Here is a 20,656-nt window from a genome sequence, read left to right on the forward strand (position 1 = left end):
AGGCTACGTCTGAGTCGGGTGGTTTCGGGGGTGCCCCGGTGGCGCGTTCTGGGGTTTAATCAGCGTGAGGAGGAGATCGGATGTTCCTCCGGAGAAGTCGCCATTCCCCCCCCCGGCTCCCAAGACTTTGCGGGCGGGGATTGTATTGTCTTTCTCCTTTCGGTCCGGGGAAGGGCCCGTTCCGTGTCGGGGCACCCGAGATCCAGGCCAGTCGGGTTGGACGCGGTCCCTGTCCCACACGGGGCTGGCGGTCTTAAAGACCCCCATTTTACAGAGGAGGCGACCGAGGCTCAGAGAAGGAAAGGGCCGCGCCCGAGGTCACACAGAGGAGACGAGTGGCGGAGGCGGGATTAGAACCCAGAAACTCTGCTGCGTTGTCCTCTCCCGAGCGCTCGGTCCGGGCTCGGCGCCCGGCAAGCGCTCAGTGAATACCGCTGGTCGATCGAAGGAGGTTGTCGGGGCGGGGCTCTCTTGGTGTCAGAGTGCTCGCTGTGTGCCGAGCACTGTTCTGAGCAGCGGGAGAGGCACCGGTTAGGCAGATCCCACGTGGGTGGGGCTCATCCCCATTTTCCGGACGAGGGAACCGAGGCCCGGAGAAGCGAAGCCGCCCGGCCAGACGCGTGACGGGGCCGGGATGAGAACCCGGGTCCTCCTGACTCCCCGGCCCGGGCGCCGCCCGCCGGGCCACGTTGCCTCTCCGGGCTGAGAGTCCCGGGCCGGGAGAGACGGGAACCGGGCCCCGGACGAGAAGGATCTGTCGCTCCGATCCCATTAAAGACGGGATCTGTCGATATTCCCACTCGGGCCGCTCGATTCTCGAGTCCGCCGCCTATTCGCACCGCCCGTCTTCCCTAAATGACTCCGATTTGGTCGCCCGAGATCGAGCTCAGCTCCTCTGCCGTAATTAGATCGTTCACCTCGGGAGCCCGGAGGATTTCCCAGCCGCCGAGGCGTTCCTGTAGCCGAAAACCCGCCCGACGCCGCAGCGGCGAGGTTTGGTTGCCATTTGCGTCTCTAGTCCCGAGGGACGTGATGGCGGCGCGGTGGATTTTTCAAAGAAAACAACCGCCGGCAACGGGACCCTCGATGCCGAGGGGTCTTTTCCGGTCTGTGAGTCTCCCCCCCCCGCCCCCCGGCCGGCCCGTGGGCGGCGTCGGACTCCCGGCTCCGCTTTATCGGACGCCCCCGAGCGCCCGGGACAGTGCCCGGCTCCCGGGGGGGGGGGCGTTCAGATGGCGTCGACCGGCCGACCGGTCCCGTCGTGAGGACGCTCTCGTTATATCTGTAAACTCGCTGCGGGCGGGGGACGCGTCTACCCGCTCTGTCGTGTAGGACTCCCCCAAGCGCTCAGCCCACAGCGCTCGGTAAATACGACCGGACGAATGGACACAAAAAATCAACCGAAGAGAAAATTTCACGGCACCGGTTAGATGCTCGTTACGCGTCAAGCGCGGGGGGAGATGGACCGGACGCGGGGCCGGCAGCCTGAGGGAGAGCGGGCGTCGCATCCCCGTTTTGCGGTTGAGGAAACCGAGGCCCGGAAAAGTGAAGCGGTTTGACCGGCATCACCCGGGAGGCGGGCGACGGGGCCGGGATTAGAACCCGGGGCCTCCGGCGCCCCGGCTCCATCCGCGAAGCCGTACCGCTCTTCGTTTCGCGGTCGTTTTTTCCCAGGGGAGATAGAAAATAAGCAACGGGTCATTTCCACCGCCCCACCTACGGACGTAATCCCTCTGTTGTCGGATAATTTTTTTTTAAACGAGGTGTCCGTTGAGCCCTTACTACGTGCCGGGCCCCGTACTGAGCGCCGGGTCGGCCCCCAGCTGATGGCGTCGGACGCGGTCCGTCGTGTCCCGCGCGGGGCTCACCGTCTCCATCCCCATTTTACAGAGGAGGGGGCCGAGGCCCGGAGAAGCCAAGTGACCGGCCCCGGGTCACGCCACGGGCAGGCGGCGGGGGCGGGACTTAGAACCCGGCTCCTCCGACTGCCAGACCTGGGCCCCGCCCACTGGGCCACGTCGTTAGCGTTCGGCTCTCCGGAGAGCGCCGATATTATTGGGAAAGAGCTTGGGCTTGGGAGTCGGGGGTCATGGGTTCGAATCCCGGCTCTGCCACCCGTCAGCTGGGTGACCGTGGGCCAGTCGCTTCTCCGGGCCTCGGTTCCCTCGTCCGTAAAACGGGGATCGGCCGTGAGCCTCACGTGGGACGACCCGATGGCCCCGCATCTGCCCCGGCGCTCAGAACGGTGCCCTGCACGTAGTGAGCGCTTAAAAAAAAGAGCGACCGTCCCGTCTTGGACGGCGAACCCCGCGGCGTCCGACCCGGGTCACTCGCATCCTTAGATCCCGGGGCTTCCGCCCCCAGCCCCGCCGCCTGTCCGCCGTGTGACCCCGGACCGGTCACGTGGCCCCCCCCCCCCCCCCCCCCCAGCCCCCTCCTCAGCCGGGACCCCCGCCTGGTCCCTCCCCGAACCCGGTCGTTCGTTCGGTCATTCGAGAGTAGTCACTGAGCGCTTCCCAGGCGCGGGGCACCGTACCGAGCGCTTGGAACGGACAGATCGGCAACGGAGAGAGACGGTCCCCGCCCTTCGACGGGCTCCCGGTCCGGTCGGGGGAGACGGACGGACGGGAACGGTGGCGATAGATAGGATCGAGGGGAAGGACGTCTCGTTAAAACGATAGCAGATGAAACTCGAAAGTATTCCACGCTCGAACCTCAGCTGGAGAACAACATAACGACGACGCTGGTACTCGTTAAGCGCTCGCTAGGCGCGGAGCCCCGTTCTAAGCGCCGGGGGAGATACGGGGTCATCGGGTCGTCCCACGGGAGGCTCCCGGTCTTCGTCCCCATTTGACAGGTAATAATAACGTCGGTGTTCGCTAAGCGCTTACTCTGCGCGGAGCGCCGTTCTGAGCGCCGGGGCGGACACGGGGTCATCGGGTCGTCCCCATTTTGCAGGTGGGGTCGCCGAGGCCCGGGGAAGTGAAGTGACTCGCCCGCGGTCACAAAGCTGCCAAGGGGCCGGGCCGGCATTCGAACCCACGCCCTCGGAGGAACGGCGGCAGGAGCCCGGGCCGGGGACTCAGAGGTCGTGGGTTCCAAACCCGGCTCCCGCCGCCTGTCAGCTGGGGGACTTGGGCCGAGTCGCTTCCCTTCCCCGGGCCTCCGTGACCTCGTCTGCCCCACGCCCCGACGAGCCGGTATCGGAACGGCGCCTGACGCGTAGTAGGCGCTCGACGGACGCCGTCGTCACCGTTTTTAACGTCCCCCCGGCTTTTAAAAAATTACTCTAAGCCGACTTCGGATTTCTTTTCATCCCCGCGGGGCAGAGAGGCCGACGAAGGGTGCAAGAAGCCCCTGGAGCGGCTGCTGAGCATCTGGCAAGAGCGCAGCGTTTACGGCGGGGAGTTCATTCACCAGCTGAAGTTGTCGATGGAAGACTCCGGCAGCCCCCCGCCCTCCAAAGGTAGGCCCGACCTCCTGGTTTTCAGCGGCTCCCGGCGCGGTCGTTCATTCGGCCGTATTTATCGGGCGCTGACTACGCGCGGGGCGCCGTACCGGGCGCCGGGAACGTACAGCCGGGCGCCGGAGAGAGACCGTCCCTGCCCGACGACGGGCTCGCGGCCGCGTGACCGCGGGCAGGTCACTTGACCTCCCTGTGCCTCGGTGACCTCGTCCGTAAGACGGGGGTCAACCGTGAGCCTCGCGTGGGACGACCCGATGACCCCGTATCCACTCCGGCGCTTAGAACGGCGCTCGGCGCGTAGTAAGCGCTTAACGGACCCCGACGTTATCAAGCGGGGGAGACGGACGACAGAGCGGAGCGAAACAGGTAGTCCGGCGTCGGTATCGTCGAGCTAAATAAGACCGTAGCCGTTCGTTCGGTGCCATCTGTCGAGCCCGCGCTGTTAACGACAGTAACGTTGGCGTCTGTCAGGCGCTCGCCGCGCGCCGAGCGCCGTTCTAAGCGCCGGGGGCGATGCGGGGTCGTCGGGCCGTCCCACGTGAGGCTCACGGCCTTCGTCCCCATTTTTGCAGATGAGGGAACCGAGGCACCGAGAGGGGAAGCGACTCGCCCGCGGTCACGCAGCTGCCCGGGGGCAGAGCGGGGATTCGAACCCGTGACCCCCGACTCCCGAGCCCGGGCCCCACACCGTCCTAGGCGGAGAGAGCCGCTCCCGTCGAGCGCTTACTACGTGCGGAGCGCCGGACCGAGCGCTGGGGGTGGACGGCTCGGCTGCAGAGAGAGACCGTCCCCGCCCGCCGACGGGCTCGCGGTCGAATCGGGGGCCGGAGACGAGGCGGCTTCCTAGCGATCGATGGGATCGAGGGCGGGGCGTCGTACCGAGCGCCCGGGAGGGGCCGGCGGGACGGCGAAGGGACGCGGTCCCCTCCCGCCCGGGCCGTGACGCCGTTTCCCCCGTCTCTCCCTCCCCAGCCGCGGACGAGAAGAAGTCCCTGAAGCGGACGTTCCAGCAGATCCAGGAGGAGGAAGAGGACGAGGACTACCCCGGGAGCTACTCCCCCCAGGACCCCTCCGGCGGTCCCCTCCTGGTGAGGCCCGGCCCGCGGTCACCGGGGGGCCCCGGGCGTCCGGCGCCCCAGCGGCCTCCGGTCCCGCCCCCCTCGGCGGCGGGCGGCCCCGGCCCGCCCTTCCCCCTCGCGGGAATCCCGGGGCCGGCGGCCGTTCCGGCGGGGCCAGCCCGCGGCGGGGCGCCGGTGTCGCCGGCCGCCCGCCGGGCGGGGCGCCGTCGCCGTCGCGGCGGGGCGTCCGGGGTCGCGGGGCGGCGTTTTTGTCGAGGGGTAACGCGCGGGGTGGCTTTTCTCGTCGCGGGACGCCACGCGGGATGGCGCCTTTGTCCCGGCACGCCGCACCGGGTGGCCTTCTCGTGCCAGGATACCGCACGGGAAGGCGGTTTCTGTCGCGGGGTGGCGCTCGGGGTGGCGTTCCTGTCGAGGGATAGCCCACGGTGGCTTTGTCTGTGGCGGGATGTCACGCGGGGTGGCCTTTCCGTCGCGGGATATCACGCGGGGCGGCCTCTGTGTCGCGGGATACCGCGCGGGAAGGCGGTTTCTGTCGCGGGGTGGCCCGCGGGGTGGCGTTCCTGTCGAGGGTTAGCACACGGGGTGGCTTCTTTTGTGGCGGGTTATCACGCGGGGCGGCCTTTGGTCGCGGGATGGCCTCTCTGTCGCGGGATACCGCACGGGATGGCCTTTTTTGTCTTAGGATATCGCACAGGGTGGTGTGTTTATTGCGGGAACATCACACAGGGTGCCGTTCTCGTCGCGGGACGCCCCGCCGGCCGGCCTTTCCGTCGCGGGACGCCCCTCCGGCCGGCCTTTCCGTCGCGGGGCGTCACTCGGGCCGGCCTTTTTCCGTCGCGGGGCGCCACGCCGGCCGGCCTTTTCGTCGCGGGGCGTCACGCGGGCCGGCCTTTCGTTGTCACGGGATACACCCGGGAGGGCCTTTTTGTCACGGGATACCACACGGTGTCATTTCTTCTGGCGGGATACCACACGGTGGCGTTTTCGTCGCGTGATACTACACGGGATGGTATTTTTGTTGCGGCAAAACACGGGGGTTGCATTCGTTCTTGTGGGAAACTACGGGGGGGGCGGGGGGGGTGGGGGAGTCGTCGCGGGAAATGGCTCAGTGTGGCGTTTTTATTGCGGGCTACCACCCGGGGTGGCATTTTGGGGACGGGAAAGCTCGCGGCGGCGTTTTGGGGACGGGATACCACGCGGGATGGCGTTTTTGCGACGGGACACCACGGAGGACGGTGTCCGCTGCGACGGATCACCGCGGGAGGTGGCGTTTGTTTTTGCGGGAAAGACCGGGGCGGTGGGCTTTGGGTTTTACCGTCCGGGAGTCGGGTTTCCGATCGTCTCACGGGCGGCCCCGTGACCGGGGCGGAGTCGGATGTTTCCTGACCCGGCCCTCTTTTCCTGGTCGGCGTCGGAGGCCGAGGGACGCCGGGGAAAGGAGAGGGTCGGTGTTTACGGTCTCGTCGTGTTCTTACGGCGACGATATCTAAGAGCCGACCGCATGCCGGGCGCTGAACTAAACGTCGGGGTGGGTACAGGGAACTCGGGCTGGACCCGATCCTCGTCCCACGTGGGGCTCCGTCCCCATTTTCCAGACGAGGGAACCGAGGCCCGCGGAAGGGATCGGTGTCGGTCAGGCCGGGGCGGATCCGAGATTATCCGGGCGGACGCGGTCCCCGTCCCCCCCCCCCCCCCACGTGGAGCTCCCGCTGGGAGGTGGAGGGAGAAGTGGGATCGAATCCCCATTTACAGATGAGGAAACCGAGGCCCGGAGAGGAGGAAGAAGAAGCACCGTGGTGTTTAAGCGCCCGCTCGGTGCCAAGCACCGTCCCAAGCTCTGCGGAGAGATGGCGGCCGGCCGGGGCTGACGCGGTCCCCGGCCCACCCGGGGCCCCCGGGCTCAAACGCCCGTTTTACAGATGAGGGAACGGAGACCCGGAGGATAAGCGGAAGGATTGTGGTACTTAAGTGCCCGACGCGTGCTAAGCGTTGTACTGAACGCTGGCCGCCGGAGGGGAGACGGAAGCCAGTCCAGTCTGACGTGGTCCCTACCCCCGTTTTAAGATGGGGATTTTATTTTCGTGGCGTTCGTCTAGCGCTTTACTAGGTGTGAAGCACGGGGGTAGATCCAAGTCGATCGGGTCGGACGCCGTCCCCCGCCGCGGACGGGGCTCACGGTCGAAGCGGGAGGGAGAGCGGGGATTTGATCCGTTCGGTCGTATTTACGGAGCGCTTACCGCGTGCCGAGCGCTGTGCCGAGCGCTTGGAACGGACAGGTAGGGACCATCCCCGCCCGACGACGGGCTCGCGGTCTAAAACGTGGAGACCGACAGCGAAACGGAGCAAGTAGTCGGGCGTCAGTACCGTCGAAACAGATGAACGGAGTCACGGATGTAGGCACGTCGTTAATAAAATAAAGAGAGAAATAATATATACAAATACGCACAGGTCCAGAGAGGCCAGACGACCCGCCCGGAGGTGACTCGGGAGGCAAGCGGCGGAGCCGGGATTAGAACCCGGGACGCGCCCCCCGTCCCCCCCCCCCCGCTCACCGACTCCCAGGCCCGGGCTCTCCCTGCTTGATGATGATGATGATGATGATGATGACGATTGTGATACTTAAGGGCTCACTATGTGGTAAGGGCCCGGGTGGGTCCAAGCAAGTCGGTCTGGACCCAGTCCCCGCCCCCCTCGCGCGGGGCTCGGGAGTCTTCGTCCCCATTTTCCGGATGAGGGACCCGAGGCTCGGAGAAGCGAAGCGACCTGCCCGGGGTCACCCGGCAGACGAGGGGCGGAGCCGGGATCGGAACCCAGGCCCTTCTGACTCCCGGGCCCGAGCTCCACCCGCTGGGCCGCCCCGCTTGCACCCGGCCGACGCTGGAAAAGCCAAAGGTGCCGTGGCCATCTCGCGGAAGCAAAATCTGCCCCGGGGGCTTCGGCAGGTAGCCCCGAAAGAGGGGAGGGGGGCCGTTGGTTCATTCGGTCGCACTCATCGGGCGCTTACCGTGGGCAGGGCGCCGTACTGAGCGCTCTCCCCGAAGAGGGCCTTTAGGTGGCCGGTGACCTTACGACCCTGATATCTGTTAAGCGCTTATTATCCGCCGGGCACCGTAGGAAGCGCTGGGGTGAATTCGGGCGTTTCGGGTCGGACCCGGTCCCCGTCCCCCCCGTGGGGCTCGCGGTCTCCGTCCCCATTTTCCAGATGAGGAGACTGAGGCCCAGAGAAGGGGAGCGACTTGCCCGAGGTCGTACAACAGACAGGTGGCCCGCCCCCGGCGCTTAGGACGGTTCTCGGCCCGTAGTGAGTGCTTAACCGCTACCGTAATGGCTATTATTTTTATTTTGATCTACCCCGGGCCGAGTACGGCGCCCGGCACAGGGTGAGCGCTTAACGGACAGCCCCGTTATTGTTAACGGGGGCGGAAGCGGCGCCGCTCGGTGGCAAGAGCCCGGGCTTGGGAGTCGGCGGTCACGGGTTCGAATGCCGGCTGCGCCCCTTGCCGGCTGGGTGACCGGGGGCGAGTCACTTCGCTTCTCCTCGGTGCCTCGGCGACCTCCTCTGGAAAGTGGGGATGGAGACCGTGAGCCTCACGGGGGACCGCCCGAAGACCCCGTATCTCCCCCCGGCGCTTAGAACGGGGCTCCGCTCCCAGCGAGCGCTTAACAGATACGAGAAGGGAGCGGGAGAGGAGGAAGAGTGGGGCGCGGTCAGGGGAGGCCCTTGCAGGAGCTGGGCCTGCAATAAGGCTCTGAGGACGGGGGGGCGCTGGGCTTGGGAGTCAGAGGTCATGAGTTCGAATCCCGGCTCTGCCCCCGGTCAACTGTGTGACTGTGGGCGAGTCACTTCACTTCTCTGCGCCTCGGTGACCTCGTCCGTACAACGGGGATGAGCCGTGAGCCTCACGTGGGCCGACCCGATGACCCCGTATCCCCCCCGGCGCTTAGAACGGTGCTCTGCGCAGAGTAAGCGCTTAACGAATACCGACGTTATTGTGTGAGGAGGGAGGGGGTCCCGGGCCGGGGGGGGTGGCGGCGAGGCGGGCGAGATGGAGGGGCGGCGACCCCAGCGTCCGGCTTTGGCGTGGAAGGGGACGCGAGGGCTGGGGGGGGGGGGGGGGGGGGGGGGTCCCCTGCCGCGCCTCGGTTGGGAACGCGGGCCGCTGACGGGGTCGTCCGGGGTCCCCTCCCCCTTACCGCCTCCCCCTCTCCCCACGGTGTCGTCCCCCCGGCCGGCGCCAGACGGAGGAGCTGATCAAAGCCCTGCAGGACCTGGAGAATGCCGCCTCCGGCGATGCCACCGTGCGCCAGAAGATCGCCTCGCTGCCCCAGGAGGTGCAGGACGTCTCGCTCCTGGAGAAGATCACAGGTACGCCCGCCCCCGGTCGCGTGGCCCCGGGGGACGCCCGCTCCCCCCGGTCACCGGGCGCCGGGGACGACACCCCCCCCCCCCCGCCCCCCCGCCCGAATCACGGGGTCCAGTGGGGGCGAGGCCCCGGGGATGTCCGACCCCCCGTCGTCAGCGCCCCACGCTCTGCTGAGCGCTCGGGAGAGGCTGGTGTAATGGGTCGGTAGGCGCGTCCCCCCTCCCACGAGGACGTGACGGTCTGGAGGCGGAGAGGGACGCCGATCGAAACCGATCCGCCCGCGGGATCGATGGAGCGCCGACCGGGCGCGGGGCGCCGGACTGAGCGCTTGGGAGAGGACGGCATAAGAGTAAACGGACCCGGTCCCTGCCCTCGAGGAGCGGCCAGCCTGGAGGGGGAGGCGGACACGGGCGTGAAGAAATGAACGGCGGATACGGACGTTAGGGGGGGGGCGGGGAAGGGGAGCAGATCACGGCGGCGCGGAGGGGGGACGGAGGGTGCGGTCGGGGAGGGCCTCGCGGAGGCGGCGTGCCCCGGAGGAAGCTCCGAAGAGGGGGCGGGCGGTGGTCCGTCGGACACGGAGGGGAAGGGCAGCGGAGCCTTCTCCCGCGGGTCGGTTTGGGCTTTAACGGGAAGCGACTCCGGCGTAGCCGCGGGATCTTACGTGGCGGCGGAGAGGCTCGACCCGGGGGCGGGATTTGCGATCCGGGGTGATTGGGTCCTCGCGGGCGGGGGGGGCGTCTCCCCCCGCTCTGTCAGACCGGACTCTCCCCGGCGCTCGGGACGGCGCCCCGCGCTCGGCGAAGGGTCGGGAGAGCCACGGTGGATCCCGAGGGGGAAAGCTCGCTCATCCTGAACTAATCGGGGAGGGGGATCCGGGCGGGGGAGCGCCATCCCTCGTTCTGTGGTCGTCCTCCGCTTCTGCTGCGGAGCAGACCCTCCCCAGCGCCCAGCACAGCGGTCTTCGCACAGAAAGCGCTCGATGATGATAACGTTGGTGTTCGTTAAGCGCTCACTGTTCTAAGCGCCGGGGGGGATGCGGGGTGGTCAGGTTGTCCCCACGCAGGGCTCACGGTCTTCGTTCCCCATTTGAGGCACAGAGGAGTGAAGTGACTTGCCCACAGTCGCGCAGCTGACGGGTGGCCTAAATACCGCCGGTGGATTGACGGGAGAAGCAGCGCGGCCCGGTGGGAAGGAGCCGGGTCCCAATCCCGGCCCCGCCGCGTGAACGCGGACAGGTCACCTCACTTCTCTGGGCCTCGGTTCCCTCGTCCGGAAAGTGGGGCTGAAGACCGTGAGCCCCCCGGGGGACGGGGACTGGATCCGACCTGACGATCCCGGACCTACCCTGGCGCTTAGCGATAGCGACTGTGGCATCTGTTAAGCGCGTACCGTGCGTCGGGCGCCGTACTGACCGCCGGCGTGGATCCAAGCGAATGGGGTTGGACGCGGCCCCCGTCCCCCGTGGGGCTCACGGTCTCGATCCCCGTTTTAAGGATGAAGAAACTGAGGCCCGGAGAACTGACTAGCCCGGGGTCGCACAGCAGACAAGGGGCACACGGTGCCTGGCACGTAGTAAGCGCCTAACAAGTACCGTAAAACAAAACAAAAAAAAGACCGCCGAGCCGGTCCCTAGCGGCCGTTCCCGCATTCTCAGACGGTGTGGTTTCCCTCTGGCCTCGGACCACCGGACGTCAGACGTTTTGGGCCGGAGACGGTGACCCTAGGGCAGGCCCACGCCTTCCGGTCGACCCTCCCCCGCCGGCCCCGCGGGGAGAGCCGAAATTAGGCCCCCCCCCTCCCCCCCCCCCCCCCCAAAAGCAGCACCGCCCAGCTTGAAGATGGGCCGGCCTCCGCGCGGCGAAGAGCCCGGGGCCGGGTTCTGGCCGCCTGTCTGCCGGGTGACCTTGGGCGAGTCGCCTCATTTCTCTGGGCCTCGGTTCCCTCGTCCGTAGAACGGGGATCGGACCCCCCAGCCCCGGGTGGGACGGGGACCCCGCCCAACCTGATCGGCTTCGGTTCTCCCCCGGCGCTTAGTGCCGCGTCTGGCGCGTAATAGGCACTTAACCGATACCCGACAACAACGGAGAAAAGCCCCCAAAACACGGGTCGACTTCCCATTTCGCGGATGAGGAGAAGGAGGCGCCGAGAAATGAAGCGACCCGCCGAGGCCGCCGGCAGTAAGCGGCAGAGCTGGAAGGCCACCGTGCTAGATGGCGAACGCCCCCCCCCCCCCCCCCCGCCGCCCGAGGGACGTTTCCCTCCTGCCTCTTCTCTCCCGGCGCTCAATACGGTGTCCAGCGCACCTGGGAGGGAGGAGGAAGGGACAGTACATCCCCCATTTCCCAGAGAAGCGGCGCGGCCCAGCGGGTGGAGCCCGGGCCCGGGAAGCGGAAGGCCCCGGGCTCTCGCCCCGGCTCGTCCACCTGCCTCCCGGACGCCCTCGGGCCGGTCACTTCGCTTCTCCGGGCCTCCGTTCCCTCGTCCGCGAAATGGGGACGGAGACTCCGAGCCCCTGTGGGACGGGGACCGGATCCAACGGCGCTCGGCACCTAGTGAGCGCCCAACAAGGACCATCATCCTCCTTCTCTCCCCTCCCCCCGCGTCGGTCCGCAGACAAGGAGGCGGCCGAGCGTCTGTCGAAGACGGTGGACGAGGCGTGCCTGCTCCTGGCGGAGTATAACGGGCGCCTGGCGGCGGAGCTGGAAGACCGGCGCCAGCTGGCCCGCATGCTGGTCGAGTACACGCAGAACCAGAAGGACGTCCTCGCCGACAAGGAGAAGAAGCTCGAGGTCAGTCCGGCCCCGCCCGCCTCCCTCCCCGGAAGGGAGATGAGGGAGAGAGACGCCCGGCCCTCTCCCCTCCTCTCTAGCTGGCGCCCGGGGGGCCCGGCCCGCTCCCCCTCCTCTCCGGCGGGCACGGGCGTGCCCGGCGTCAGCCCGCCGGATCGCCGCTCACGCCCGACGGGTATCTTACGCCCGCTGTGCCGGCGACGGCCGGGATCCTCACGGCAGCCGTCGAAGGCGCGAAGCCCGTCCCGCGGGGGTGGTGATAACGAGGAGGGTACCTCCGGGGCCTCCCGTACAAATAAAAAATAAATCGCGGTATTCGTTAAGCGCTTGCTATGTGCAAAGCACTGTTCCAAGCGCCGGGGGTTGCAAGGTGATCGGGTTGTCCCGTGGCGGGGGGCTCGCGGTTTTTTTAAGCCCCGTTCTACAGATGAGGTAACCTAACCGAGGCACAGAGACGTTAAGTGACCCGCCCGAGGGGGGAGCCGGGGTTAGAACCCGTGACCTCCGACTCCCAAGCCCGCGCTCTTTCCCCTGAGCCGCGCCGCTCCTCGGTGACGATCCCCGTCGGGTCGTCGAGGGCGGGGAGAGGGTCCCCGGATCCTGTCGGATCGGACTCTCCCGAGTGCCCAGTACGGCGCTCCGCGCGGAGGAAGGGCTCGATAAATACCGCCGATGGACCGATCGCCGTCCGTGCCCATCTCCCCCTCGAGACCGCCGGCTCGCCGTGGGCGGGGAGCGTGTCCGCCGACTCTCTAGTGGACTCTCCCAAGCGCTCCGTTCGGCGCTCTCCGCGGAGCAGGCGCTCGATAGGTCCCTCCGACGGATTGCTTTCCGTTAACGTCCGTCTCCCCCTCGGGACCGTCAGCTGGTCCCGGACGGGGGACGCGTCCGTCGGCTCTCCCGAGGGTTCAGTCCGGTGCCCGGCACGTAGCGAGCGCTTGATAAATACCACCGACGGCTTGATTTCTAGTAATATCTTGTCTCCCCCTCGACCGCCGGCTTACTGTGGGCGGGGAACGTGTCCGCTAATTCCGTTGGATCGGATTCTCCCCGGCGTCTAGTACAGACGAAACTCCCCAGTGGGAGAAGAGGAAAGCCAGGAGTGGGCGGGGAGACGGTAAGAATTAAGAGTAATCGAGCCCCGAGTCGCGATCTCCAACCTCGTTTTCCAGACGAGGGAACTGGGGCCCAGAGACGTGAAGTGACTTCCCCAGCTCACCCGGCGGGCAAGGGGCAGAGCCGAGATTAGAACCCGGGTCCCCCTGCCGCTCGGGCTGTGTCCGCCGGGCCACGCGAATGCTCTGTCGGGATGCCGCCCCGGGGCTGACGGGAACCGCGGGGGCCCCTGGGCTACGTCATCAGGCGTCCCGGCCCGTGGCTGTCCCCACCCCGTCCGGTCAGTCCGTCGTACCTGTCGGACGCTTACTGTGTGCGGACCGTTCGGCAGAGTCCAGCGCGATAGGATGGACGCGTCCCCCGCCCACAGAGAGCAGTCGGTCGAGACGGGGAGACGGGCCCGAATAGAAATAAATAAATGACGGGTCCGGACAGGGGTGCTGGGGGGCCGGGACGGGGGAACGGATGAAGGGTGCAGATCGGGGCGACGCAGAAGGGAGCGTGGGAAGAGGAGGGGGGGGGCTCGGGGGAAGACCTCCCGGAGGAGGTGTGCCGTCGATAAGGCTTTGAGGGAGGGAAGAGTGATCGTCTGTCGGATGTAAGGGGGGAGGGCGTCCCGGGCCGGAGGCGGGATGAGGGCGAGAGGCCGGAGGTGAGGTCGAGGGACAGGGAGGAGGTCGGCATCGGAGGAGCCAGGGGTGCGGGCCGGCTCGGGGTAATAATAATAATACTGATGGTACTTAAGCGCTTACTATGTGCCGGGCACCGTACTGAGCACCGGGGTGGACCCGAGCAGATCGGGTCGGACACGGTCCCTGTCCCACACGGCGGGGCTCGCCGTCTCCATCCCCGTTTTCCAGATGAGGGAGCTGAGGCCCAGATAAGTGAAGCGACTAGCCCGGGGTCACCTGGCAGACGGGTGGGGAGCCGGGATAAGAACCCCAGGTCCTTCTGACTCCCTGGCCCGGGCTCTACCCACTGGGCCGCGTTGCCCTGCTTGGTGGGAGAGTAGCGGGGGGGGGGGGGGGGGTAGGGAGGGGCGGGGGAAACGAAGGCCCCGACGGGGACGGTGCGCGGGGACGCGGCCGTCGACGCGGGGGGCACCCTCGCCCCGGTGGACCCCGAGGGCGGAAGGTAGGCCCCAGAGCCGTCGTTCATCGATCCGTCTCTTCCCCCCCTCTCCCCTTCCCCTCTCCCCTTCCCCTCTCACTTCTCTCCGCTCTCCTCTGTTCTCTCCTCCCTCTCGTCTCTCTTCCCTCCGCCCTCTCCTCCTCGCCTCTCTTTTCTCCTCCCTCTCAGCTCTCTCACCGTTCTCCTTGTCCCCTCCCTCTCCTCGTCTTTGTCCTCTCCTCTCTTTCTTCGTGCCTCTCCTCCTCCTCGGCTCTCTCCTCTCCTCCCTCTCATCTCTCATCCCTCCCCTCATCTCTCTCCTCTCTCCTCTCCTCCTCGTCCCCCCTTTCCTCTCTCTCCTCCCTTTCCTCCCATATCTCATCTCCTCTCTCCTCCCTCTCCTCATCTCTCTCCTCTCTTCCTCCTCGTCCCTCCTCTCCTCTTTCTCCTCCCTTTCCTCACGTCTCTCATCTCCTCTCTCCTCCCTCTCCTCCTCTCTCTCTCTTCTCGTCCCTCCTCTCCTCTTTCTCCTCCCTCTCCTCGCATCTCTCACCTCTCCTCCCTCTCCTCATCTCTCTCCTGTCCTCTCCCTCTCGCCTCGCCTTTTTCCTCCTCTCTCTCCCCTCTCATGTCTGCCCTTCTCCCTCTCTCTCCCTCCCTCCCAGTGAGGCCAGAGAGTAGCCAAGCCCCCCGGTGGGACGTCCCAGTGCTCCCGGCGTGCCCACCTTCCTCTGGTAGGAAGGGGACCGGCCCTCCGGCCGCCCGCCGGGTGAAGTGCTTTCCCCCGCTGGTTCGGAACCTTCCGCCCGGAGGGGTCAGCGTCCGTCCCCCATCATCTCACCCGTCCCCCCCCCCCGCAACCTGGCTCTTGAGGCCCGGCTGACCCTTCCGGGTGGAAGCTTCCAAACCCCTCCCCCCGGCACCTAGTACGGCACTTGGCATGTAGTGAGCGCCCCGCGTCTACCCCGGCGGCAGCGGCGGCCGTTATCCGCGGCTCGGAAGGGCGCCCCCCCCCCCCCCCACCCGAGACCCTCCCGCCGGCTAAGCCCGTCGTGGGCGGGGAATGTGGCCGTTCTATCGGTAGCTCGGACTCTCCCAAGTGCTCGGTACAGTGCTCTGCGCCCAGCGAGCACCCGATAAACGCCACCGACACGGCTCCCGTCCGCACGCTCGAGCCCGGCGCCTGCCGGGAAACCGGCCTGCGGAGGGCTTGGCGCCGAGGGGGAAGGTGGAGGGGGCTCACCAGGTACTCCTGCTTCCATAGGACGGATGGGGTGGGTGGAGGGTGTCACGGGCGCTGCCCCCCTCCTCCCGGGGGCCCCCCCAGATGCCTCTGCACCCTCAAAAGCGGGGACGCCCGCGGCTCCCCCCCCCCGAACGTACCCTCGATCCCCCGTGGGCCGTCGGCTCGCCGTGGGCAGGGACTAAGTCTGCCGGCTCTGGATCGGACTCTCCCGGGCGCTTAGTACGGTGCGGGCGCTCAATAAATGCCTTCGTTGCTGAGGATCGCTTCTACCAACTCGATCCGACTCTTCCAAGCGCTCGGTGCGGTGTCGCGCGCCCTGTGAGCTTTCGGTAAATACCATCCATGACGATGACGGGGAACGCGTCCGCCGACTCGAGCGGACCCTCCCGAGCGCTCGGTGCGGTGCCCCGTACACGGTAAGCGCCCGGTGAATCCTATCAGTGATGTCAGGGAATGTGCCTGCCAACTTGATCGGTCTCCCCCGGTGGGTCAGGACAGTGCCCCGCGCACCGTAAGCGCCCAATAAATACTGTCGATAATGAAGATGAGGACAGGGGACGTGTCTGCCAACTCGGTGGGACTCTCCCAGGAGCTCGGTACGGCGCCCCGCACCCAGGAAGCCCCTCAATAAATAACTCCGTCGGACTGAGGGAGGCGGGGGGAGGATCTTGTCGTGGGATTCTGGGGGCTTGATTTCTCCCAGCTCCCGGGAGTCTGAGACGAGAGGGGCACACGAGTGGCGGAGCTGGGATTAGAGCAGGTATAGCCCCCCCCCCCCCCCCCCCCCCCCCCCCCACCCCCACACACACACACACACACACACACAGAGCCGGCCTTCCCCTCCCCTCTTTGCCCCCGTGACCTCCTTCCTGGGGCCTGGATGGAGAGTGTGGCCAAATATGGTGGCCTCTCGGTGTTAAAACCAGGAGCCCTCCCCCCTTCCCTCTCCTCTCTCTTTTCCTCATCTCTCCTCTCTTCTCCTCCTCCTCCTCCTCTCTTGTCCTTCTTTCCGCCTGTCTCCTCTTTCCTCCCCTCTTCTCCTCTCTCCTCCTCTCTTCTCTCTTGTCCTTCTCCTCCTCTCGCATCTTTTCTGTCCTCTCTTCTCTCTTCTCTCCTCTCTCCTCCTCTCTCCTGCCTCTCCTCCCCTCTCTTCTCCTCATCTCTCCTCCCACTTCTCCTCCTTCTGTTCTTCCTCCTCTCTTCTGTCTCTTCTTCCTCTCCCTTCTTCCTTTCTTCTTCTCTCTCATCTCTTCCCTTCTCTCCTCCTCCCCTCTTCTTCCCCTCCCCTCTCTTCTTCTCCCCTCATCTCCTCTCCTCTATCCTCATCTCTCCTGCCTCTCCTTCCCCCCCCTTTTCTCCTCCTCCTCTCTTCTCTCTTCTCCTCTCTTTTCTCTCTCCTCTTTCCTCCTCCTCTCTTCTCCTCCTGTCTCTTCTACCTCTCCTCCTCTCTCCTCTCTCCTTCCCGTCCTCTCTTTTCTCTTCTCCTCCTCATTCCTTCCTGTCCTCCTCCTCTCCTTTCTTCTCTCCTCCTCCTCCTCCCCACCCCCCCACCTCTTCCCGCTCCCCAGAGGGCCGAGGTCAAGGCCACGCTTGAGCGGGTTCCGGGATTTGGGCCTCCGCGTCAGTGCGGAGCGGGGCCCGGGCCCCCCCCCCCCCCGCCCCACCCACCGGGGTGATTTACGGAGCCGCGGCTCCCACCCCCCAACGCTGCGCACGAAAACCCTCCGCCTGAACGTCGACGGGGAAAGCATTTCCCCCCCCCACCCCCTCCGCCCTCTTCCTTCCTCCCGACTCCCGTGTTTATTTTTGGGCACCCGTTAATCCGCGCCGGAAAAAGCTCCCGCCGGCCCCGGGAACCCAGGGCCTCCGGCGCAGATCCCCCGGCTCCAACCCGGCGCTGCCCGCCCCCCGGAAATACCGTGCAGATAATCCGAGAAACACCCTAATGAGCTGCCGCTCCGGGGAGAGTCCGACCTCCTTAAAATCCCCCTTCCGGGTGACACCCGGCTACTTCAGAGCCCCCCAACCCCGGCCGGCCCTTTCCTCCTCTGTTGCTTTTTTTGAACGGCATCGAAGCACTTCCTACGTGTCAGGTGCTTTACCGAGCACCGCGGTAGATTGACGCCGATCCGGTCGGACGCGGTCCTTGTCCCCCGCGGGGCTCCCGGTCTTCGTCCCTGTTTTACAGAAGAGGGAACTGAGGCCCAGGGAAGTGAATCAGTCAACGGGGCTTATCGAGCGCTTACTCTGCGGTCTGTCGAGCGCTTGGGAAAGCCCAGCGGGACAATGAACAGCCACGTTCCCCGCCCGTAACGGGCGGACGGTTCAGAGGGGGAGACGGACGTGAATATAAATAAATGACAGATCCGGACACGAGAGCCGAGGGGGAGATCGAAAGAGCAGATCGGAGCGACGCGGGAAGGTAGTGGGAAAACAGGGCGTAACCGGGGGGAGGCCCCTTGGAGGAGGCGCGCCTTCGATCGGTCTTTGAAGCCGGGGGAGAGTAAAAGTGAAGCAGCTGGCCCGAGGTCACACGGCAGACAGGTGGCAGAGCCCGGGTGAGGACCCGGGTCCCGGTTCTGTCGGCCGGGCCGCGCCGCCCCCCTCCGTCCGGGGCTCACCGCCTAAGCGGGGAGGGGAGACGGGTCTCTCCGTTTCACAGATGAGATCGACGAGGCCCAGAACGGCAAAGTGACCGGCCCGGGGTCACAGAGCAGGCAGGCGGTGGAGTCGGGGATGATATAATAATAACAACTGTAGTATTGTCAAGTGCTTACTAGGCGCCGGGCACCGTATTAAGCGCTGGGGTGGATATAAGCAAATCCAACTGGCCACGGGCCCCGTCCCACCCGGAGCTCGCCGCCTCGCTGCGCTGTAGTAAGCGCCGGGGCGGATCCAGGCGGACCGGACCCAGCCCCCGTCCCCCACGGGGCTCACGGTCTCAATCCCCGTTTTACAGATGAGGGAACCGGGGCACAGTGAAGCGATTCACCCAGCGGGCGGGTGGCCCAAGAGGAATCGGAACCCGGGTCCTTCCGACTCCTGGCCCGCACCCAATCCGCTAGGCCGCCCTGCTCCTCCGCCCCCTGGGGAGATAGAGCTTCCCGCCATCTTATCGGCGTGCCCTTTCCCCTAACCGCCCCGCCCCCCCCCAAGGCGGGGATCCCCAGGTGTTTCCACCTCCTTCCCGAATGCAGAGCCGCCGGTGGTGTTGCAGAGCGGCTCTTAGTGTCGGTGTTTGTTAAACGCTTACTATGAGCTGAGCGCTGGGGCGATGCAAGGTCTTCAGGGTGTCCCACGTAGGGCTCCCGATCTTCATCCCCATTTTCCAGATGAGGGAACCGAGGCCCAGAGGAGCGAAGGGACCGGCCCGCGGTCACACAGCCGACAGGCGGAGCCGGGATCAGAACCCAGGACCTCTGACTCCCGAGCCCGGGCTCTTGCCGCTGAGCCACGCTGCTTCTCGCGGGAGCCGTGTGCGGGACTGGGCGCGCGGCCGAGTCCAGTACGACAGAGTTGATAGCCGCGTTCCCTGGCGCCGTACTCGGTGCTTGGGAGGGTCTAGTACGACGGAGTGGGTCGACACGTTCCCCGGCACTGTGCTGAGCGCTCGGCGGAGTCTGCTACGAGAGGAGTCGTTAGGAACGTCTGCTAATCGCCGGGGAGATGCGAGGTCGTCGGTTTGGACGCCGTCCCTGTCCCACGCGGGGCTCCCGGCGTCAAGCGGGGAGGGAGAACGGGGATCGAATCCCCTTCTGACCGAGGAGGATACCGAGGCTCAGAGGAGCGAAGCCACTTACCCGAGGTCTCGCGGCCGGCGGCGGGGCCGGAGACCGAGAGAGGGGAGGGAGAAGCGTGAGCTCGCCGTGGGCGATCGGTGGTATTTAACGAGCGCTCACCGCGTTGGTTCATCCGACCGTATCTACTGGGCGCCTACCGTGGGCGAAGCGCGTAGGAGAGTCCGACATAAGAACAGACAGACCCCGTCACGCCCACGACGAGTTCACCGGCTACGGGGGGAGGATAGATCCGGCCGAACGACCTCGGGCGGAGCACTGGACTCGGCGCTCGGGAGAGTCCGAGATCAGAGAGTGGGTCGCCGCGGCGGGCTGACGGCGTCGAGGGGCGTCCCCCCCTCACCGGGCCTCCCCGCCCCGGGGTCGTTTTCTCCACAGGAGTACAAGCAGAAGCTGGCCAGGGTCACCCAAGTGCGGAAGGAACTCAAATCCCACATCCAGAGCCTCCCGGACCTCTCGCTCCTCCCCAACGTCACCGGCGGCCTGGCCCCCCTGCCCTCGGCCGGCGACCTCTTCTCCACCGACTAGCCCGCCCCGCGGCCCCCGACGGTCCCCCCGGCCCCCCTCGGCGGCAGGCGGGGGGCGGTTCCGTCCCCGTCCCCCTCGGACAGACCGCCCGAGGGCCGGACCCTCCTCGTCCCGGGCTTCGAAGATCTGCCGGGTCCACACGGACACACACGCAGACGCAGACGGACGGACGCTCGCACCCTCGCACACGCTCTCCCCAGCTCCCTCCTCCTCCCTCCGTCTCACTGTTCAGCTCCAATTGTACAGTGCGTTGAGAAGACCGTCCCGGAGTCGCGCTGTATCTGAGTAAATATATATATATATATATATATTTATATAGAAAGAGAGAGCGTGAGAGACGGAGAGAGAGAGACGGAGAGAGAGAGAGAGATGGACCGGGGAAGGAATCCAGGCCTCGGCCCCCTTCTTCCCGTTCCCGGCGGGGCTCCGGTTGACCCCGGAAGACCACGCGGCCTCTGGGAGATTCGCGACCGACCCCTGGCGTCTCCCACTCCCCTCGCCGGCCCCGGGGGGCTGTTGGGACCCTTCGGCGACGGAGGGGGTCCCGGGGGCCCGGGCGGAGGAGGGGCGGCGGGGGGGGGTGGGGGAGGGCCGCCGGCCACGCCGCGGGAACTTGAGACGGGTCACGGGGGGCGGGGGGGGGGAGCAACAGCTGTTTCAGAGGGTGGGGCCTTCCTGTTACCAGCCCCCGTGAAATAAAGCACAAACACAAGGTAACACACACGCACGCACGCTCTCTCTCGCCCCCTTCTCCCTCTCCTTGTCTTCCTCTCCTCTCTCTTCCTTCTTCCTCTCCCCTTCTGTCTTCCTCTCTCCCTCCCCCTTCTTTCTCCCTCTCTCCTCGCCTCCTTTTCCCCTCTCTTCCTTTTCTCTCTCTCTTCCTTTCATCTCTCCCCTCCCTTCCTTTCCCCTTTTCCTGACTTCCCCTCATCTTCCTCTCCCCTCTCTTCCTTTCACCTCTCCTTCTCTCTCCTCTCTTCTCCCTCTTCCCTTCTGCTGTCCTCTCTCCCCCTTGTCCCTCCTCGTCTTGCTCTCCCCCTCTTCCTTTTCTCTCCCTTTCTCTTCCTTTCACCTCTTCTCCCCCTCTTCCTTTTCTCTCCCTCTCTCTTCCTTTTACCTCTCCTCCTCTCCTATCTTCCTTTTTTCTCCCCTTCTGTC

At 66.4% G+C, this 20,656-nt stretch overlaps 1 protein-coding gene across 2 annotated transcripts in view; it reads left to right on the forward strand.

Annotated features, from left to right (window-relative positions):
* Nucleotides 1-20,656, forward strand: part of RPRD1B (regulation of nuclear pre-mRNA domain containing 1B) — a 53,648-nt gene that overhangs the window by 10,194 nt on the left and 22,798 nt on the right. The window contains exons 3-7 of one of the 2 annotated variants that reach the window (XM_029048755.2): nucleotides 3,330-3,466; nucleotides 4,439-4,554; nucleotides 8,785-8,911; nucleotides 11,526-11,701; nucleotides 19,349-19,806. In XM_029048755.2, coding sequence (XP_028904588.1) covers nucleotides 3,330-3,466; nucleotides 4,439-4,554; nucleotides 8,785-8,911; nucleotides 11,526-11,701; nucleotides 19,349-19,498 — 706 coding nt within the window. In that variant the 3' untranslated portion in view covers nucleotides 19,499-19,806. Of the gene's footprint in view, nucleotides 1-3,329; nucleotides 3,467-4,438; nucleotides 4,555-8,784; nucleotides 8,912-11,525; nucleotides 11,702-19,348; nucleotides 19,807-20,656 lie in introns of those variants that run through there. The other variant, XM_029048756.1, reaches the window with a different exon arrangement.

Source organism: Ornithorhynchus anatinus, chromosome 21 (genome assembly GCF_004115215.2).
Source record: "Ornithorhynchus anatinus isolate Pmale09 chromosome 21, mOrnAna1.pri.v4, whole genome shotgun sequence".
Classification (NCBI taxonomy): Eukaryota; Metazoa; Chordata; class Mammalia; order Monotremata; family Ornithorhynchidae; genus Ornithorhynchus; species Ornithorhynchus anatinus.